General features: G+C 41.3%; 1 protein-coding gene across 1 annotated transcript in view; it reads left to right on the top strand.

Moving 5' to 3' along the window:
- Positions 1–2,778, top strand: part of LOC309569099 (Fc receptor-like protein 3) — a gene marked incomplete at both ends in the record, with an annotated part of 49,582 nt that extends 46,804 nt beyond the window's left edge. The window contains one exon of the mRNA XM_082274863.1: positions 2,770–2,778. Within this exon, the coding sequence (XP_082130989.1) occupies positions 2,770–2,778 (9 nt within the window). The remainder of the gene's footprint in view (positions 1–2,769) is intronic.
- Positions 2,779–5,845: the final 3,067 nt, after the last annotated feature.

Below are 5,845 nucleotides of genomic sequence, written 5' to 3'. Positions count from 1 at the left end.
TGGGAAGAATTATCCTTACATTTGTAGTCATTGGGGAAGAATGCTTCTTACATTGGAGGTCAGTGGGAAGAATTCTCCTTACATTGGTAGTCAGGGGGGAAGAATGCTCCTTACATCGGTGGTCAGTGAAAGAATGCACCCCTCATAAGGGGGGTCAGTAAGGAGAATTTCCCCTTACAGTAGTGGTCAAAGTGCCATCCTTACAGATAGCTGCTGGCTCTGCCAAGTGTCTTTGAACCTGGAAATATTAAGGAACCGCCAGATGGGGGGGGTCAATCAGCCACACCTAAAGGAACGCCTAGAAACTTGTGGAGGAACCCTACGGTTCCACAGAACTCTGGTGGAGAATGGTTGATCCAGGCATTCATGCTAGTATTAGCACTCTGGTACAAGGCATGCCGATGTTTACCTGCAACTGCTGTATTTTCTAAGAAGCTTTGTGAACTCTTGCTTATTTTGGAATAGCTAAAGGTTTAGTGTAAAAGCTAATATCATGTAAAAAAGAAAACAATAACTGCGCTTAAGGAAAATAAAGTGATGATAAATAAAGCTGCAACTATATATTGAGATAATATCCAACCAAAACAAAAATATCAAAATATTGTGCTAAAAACATGAAATATATGAGCACATGACAGTCACAAATAGCTGTTATTGCAGTATATAGAACAGCGGTGAATTAAACAGCCATGATAGTCCAAATAGTAATTGAATCTTCAGTGTAAACCTTGATTGGGAACTGTAAACTAATATTTATCCACCACCAAGTGTAAAAATCCTCCACCAGTAAGTGAATCAGCTTACCGGAGCCACTTGACCTCAAGGGTCAATCACGCTTGAATGTCTCCAATAAGGCACCAAATCCTGGTAAAGGAGTCCCTGGGCACTCATCCCAATAAGTCCAACAATACCTCGCAATGTGGCAGGATATAGGCAAACCATGGAAAGCAATAGAGAAGGTACCATAGTGTAAAACTGTCATTTATTAGGAATATAGCACAAAGTATCGCACTTACATGGATAAAAACATCAAAAACGAGAAAAAGCCGTCTGGTTACAGCAGATTGCCTGTCCTTCCGGGATCCTGGGAGTGCGGTGACGTCAGCACATCGCTACCCCAACGCGTTTCATCATATCATTACATATATAAGAATGAGACGACTCTAAAGACTAATTTTTCTGCTTGCAATTGTAGGTTGCAATTCAGCTTTGTGATAATGGACTTCTCAATTTTGTATGTCTATAAAACTCTTTATACAGAGGGAGGTGAACAACTACATAATTACTTACCCAGAGGACAGATAGCTACTTCTGTCTAGGTAGTCTCATGATACCATGGTTGAATATAAAGTGCTCCACATTTATGTATTTATTTTATTCTTGTATATAGTGCCTACATTTTCAGCAGAGCTAATAGACCATAACTTTTAGTCTACGCACTCTTAGGCTAAGTTCACACTTGTGAAGAATGTGTATGACAAGCACTGGATATCTCTGTGCCGGAATTAGATACTGGGATGAGTGTGGGGGGGGGGGGGGGGGGGAGTACATAGCGCCCTCATGTATAGGATCCACAGTCTTATACAGTTCAGGAAAGTTCAATAAGTTCAATGTTTATATGGTGGTGGAAGGGCAGCCAGCTTGTCAGAGTAGGGAGGGCTCTGTAAGGAGGAAGTAAACACAAAGAGCAGCTCCAATCTAAGTGTAGGGTTAAAAAGGCAATGATACACTTTGAAGATAGAAAAAAAAGATAACACTATACTAGTGTATCTCCCCGCGCCTCGGAAAAGGTTTTGTTTAAATATAAGATAAAAATATAAAAATGTGTGTAATTAGTGAGATATAAATATAAAATTATATTGTGTGGCAGCAGCTGTAGATATAAAATGGATGATAGAAAAATAGCCTAGGCTATATACAGCGCTTGCCGTGGATAAACAATTAACTTAATGAATGTGATCAATGTTGAAAACTTATCTTTACAGTATAAGTGAAAATACAAATCAATTAAACACATGAAAATTAATAAAAAGTTCCAAGGAATTGATAAATAAGTCTTTTCCAGTGGTGATCAATATATGTGAATAAAATAAATGTAAAATTCAATAAATAAAGTCTTTTCAAGTGGTGATCAGTAAATAAAAGTTTGTGACTTTCGTGACGTGGATTCCTCTTTTCCTGTGGCTTATGGTAGAAATAAATGACTTACCAGAACTGTTGGGTCCTATGTGCTGTATAGCACTAGGACCTACAGCGCTTGGAGGCCGTTCAGGCCGGATTGGGGATCCCCTTTGTGGATGATCCTGGTGGGATACAGGTTAGGTTCCTCCTTACCCTATCTCGATCCTCAGGATATGGGGTTAAAAGAAAGGCTCCAGATAGTGTATTATCGTTATAAAAGTTTATTCATCAAAAAAACATAAAAATCGGAGCGAAGAAAGACTCAAACTCCAAGTTTGCAGGCAAAGAAAGCGCTTACAAGCACCTCCTAGCAGAGTGGCGAGCGGAGTGTTCCGGCTTGCGTTCCACGTGGTGCGTAGCGTTCTGACGTGCGTTCCACAACCTTGACGCGTTTCGTCACTTCCTGTGACATTTTCAAAAGGATTTTTGCCATGCAATTACATGGTACAGCAGGCACATATAAGGAATATGATTGTGTTGGGGTAACAAATGCTTTAAGTAGTTATTTTTATGAAGCCACTGAGGAGAGAGTGGAAGAACATCAATCTTTATATTATTAATTAATTGATTTATCTTCTGGATGTATAGGTTATATGAGATAATAATAGAAACTGGGTTTACTTTTGAAAAACTGTGGAGGGGTTAGAAAAGGAGTGCTCAACTTGTGGCCCATGGGCAACATGTGGCCTGCAGAGCCCTCTGATCTGGCCTGCGACCTCAAACCAGGTAGGTGTACTGTGCTGCTCCTGTGGTGCCAGTAAACCGCAGCACATCAGTGTGACAGCAGCCTTATAGGGGGCTCAGGACCATAATGGCTCCTTTACATTTGCTATTTGGAGGGTGGTAAAATTCCCTAGTTCATTGTGGCTTGGTTACTAAATCACTTAAGTGGCCTTCACTCTTCTAAAGGTTGAGCACCCCTGGGTTAAAAACTCCTTCAAAGTTATATTGTCCCCTGTACCCACACTGGGTAAATTCCATGCTTTTCTACCCGAAGGATGTCTGAAGGAACAGAAAGTAAGAGAAAATTGGCGTACATCCAACAATAAAAAAATAAATAAATGAGGAAAGGTAGCAACCTTCCATGGAATTGTTGTCCATGAGCGAAGCAGAAAAACCACAATAACAATGACGAGACACACTCTTCTTTGCTAAAAAATAGTTTTGGAAAAAAAAAAGACAAATTATAATGAGATATCAATGTATATATATAATAAAGCTGTACATGGTATCTAGCTCTGTGTACAGCTCTGGTGGGCAGAGGCTGCAAAGAAAGAGACGGAAATCAACAGCCATTTCCTGCGGACGTGAGACCTATAGATGCCTGGTGGTTGTGGTTTTTACTGTACATCTCAACAAAGAAAAAAAAAATCAAAACTAAACTTTTTAAGCAACTTTTTCGTTCTTATAAAACTCAGAATGGTACCCACAACTTTGTCATACTTTGTGTGTATTTTAACCCATTGAAAATCTTAATTTTATTGTAATTTGGCAATATGAGCAGATGTATTCCTGAAAGCATTGGACTCGTAGATCCTGTCTGATCTCTGCTGTGGGCACGCTAAGTCTTCCGTCTGCTTCCTCCGTATGCGGGATGATGTAAATGCCCCTGCTATATTGACTAAGCTCTAGACCAGGGGTCTCCAAACTTTCTAAACAAAGGGTCATGTCACTGTCCTTCAGACTTTAGGGGGGCCAGACTGTGGGCATTGGAAGGGTCCCAGTGTCAGAGGAAATAGACAGTGCCCCATCTTTGGTATCAGTGGGAGGAATAGCACAGCACCGCATCGTTGTGTCATTGGGAGGAATTGGACCCCATTGTTGGTGTCCTTGGGAGTAATTCTGCCTTTTTATTGGCGTCAGTGAGGGGGAAGAATTATGCCCCATTAATGGTATCAGTGGATGAAAATAGTTCTCCAAGGGCCAGATAAAAGCAAGCAAGTTCGGAGACCACTGCTCTAGACTATAGAGTTTTTAATTTTCCTAGTTATGAAATATAAGTCAGGCATGTTCCTCAGGGAAATGGGCTTGTTTCGTTAGGTTAGGAGGTGTCGTTTAAAATAAATCGGGGCATGTTACCTTCATGAATGGGTTATATGATGATTGGCTTTGGTTGACAAAACACTGGAACAGCCTTTCTGCCACTCAGATAAGTTTCCAGTGACACCAATGATCTTTTTAGCTATCTGTAATGTGTAGATGTAATGTAATGTAATGTAGATGTGGGGGTCTTCTCAATGACCACCAATGGAAGGAGCATTCTTCTCACTGACCACCAATGTAAGGGGCATTCTTCCCACTGACCTCCAATGTAAGGGACATTCTTCCCACTGATCACCAATGTAGGGAGCATTCTTCTCACTGATCACCAATGTAAGGAACATTCTTCTCACTGACCACCAATGTAAGGGACATTCTTCCCACTGATCACCAATGTAAGGGACATTCTTCCCACTGATCACCAATGTAAGGAGCATTCTTCTCACTGACCACCAATATAAGGAGCATTCTTCTCACTGACCACCAATGTAAGGGACATTCTTCCCACTGATCACCAATGCAAGGAGCATTCTTCCCACTGACCACCAATATAAGGGACATTCTTCTCACTGACCACCAATGTAAGGGACATTCTTCCCACTGATCACCAATGTAAGGGGCATTCTTCCCACTGACCACCAATGTAAAGAGCATTCTTCCCACTGACCACCAATGCAAGGAGCATTCTTCCCACTGACCACCAATATAAGGGACATTCTTCTCACTGACCACCAATATAAGGGACATTCTTCTCACTGACCACCAATGTAAGGGACATTCTTCCCACTGATCACCAATGTAAGGGGCATTCTTCCCACTGACCACCAATGTAAAGAGCATTCTTCCCACTGACCACCAATGTAAAGAGCATTCTTCCCACTGACCACCAATGCAAGGAGCATTCTTCTCACTGACCAGTAATGTAAGGGACATTCTTCCCACTGACCACCAATGTAAGGAGCATTCTTCTCACTGACCAGTAATGTAAGGAGCATTCTTCCCACTGACCACCAATGTAAAGAGCATTCTTCCCACTGACCACCAATGCAAGGAGCATTCTTCCCACTGGCCACCAATGTAAGGAACATTCTTCCCAATCTTTCTTTATTAAAAGTCTTGCAATCAATAAGCATAAAATCAATATACATAAATAAATATATACATATTTAAATGAAAAGGGAAAAAAAATATAACAAATTCTGCTCTCAAACAAAGAATGGCTTTACAGCAAAAGAAAAACTCTCATCATGAACACGTTATTACCGGGGAAAATAATATTAGTAAGACTCACACAACTACACCAGACATTTAGGGAGTGAAAGAAATAGCATAGGAAAAGAGCTCCTCACCCAGAGATGGACAGTTCACCAAAGGCAGGTCTGATATTCCTCCACGCCCTTATCCAGACCGCCCGAGGCTCTCTGCCTTTCTCAAGACCCCAAATCTTCCCAACCTCACCCAGAATATTGCGCAACACTACCTTCACAGGGTAATCTGGAACGGGCAACTATACTTACTAAAAAAAGTGTATCCAAATCAAAATCCCAGCGAGTCAGGAATGCCCCATGCCCCTACTCTGCATAACTGATGTGATAGAGAAAGGGAATGCCTAGAGCCCACCCCA

Source organism: Pelophylax lessonae (assembly GCF_965119305.1).
Source record: "Pelophylax lessonae genome assembly, chromosome: 13".
Classification (NCBI taxonomy): Eukaryota; Metazoa; Chordata; class Amphibia; order Anura; family Ranidae; genus Pelophylax; species Pelophylax lessonae.
This window is presented reverse-complemented; position numbering and strand designations above follow the sequence as displayed.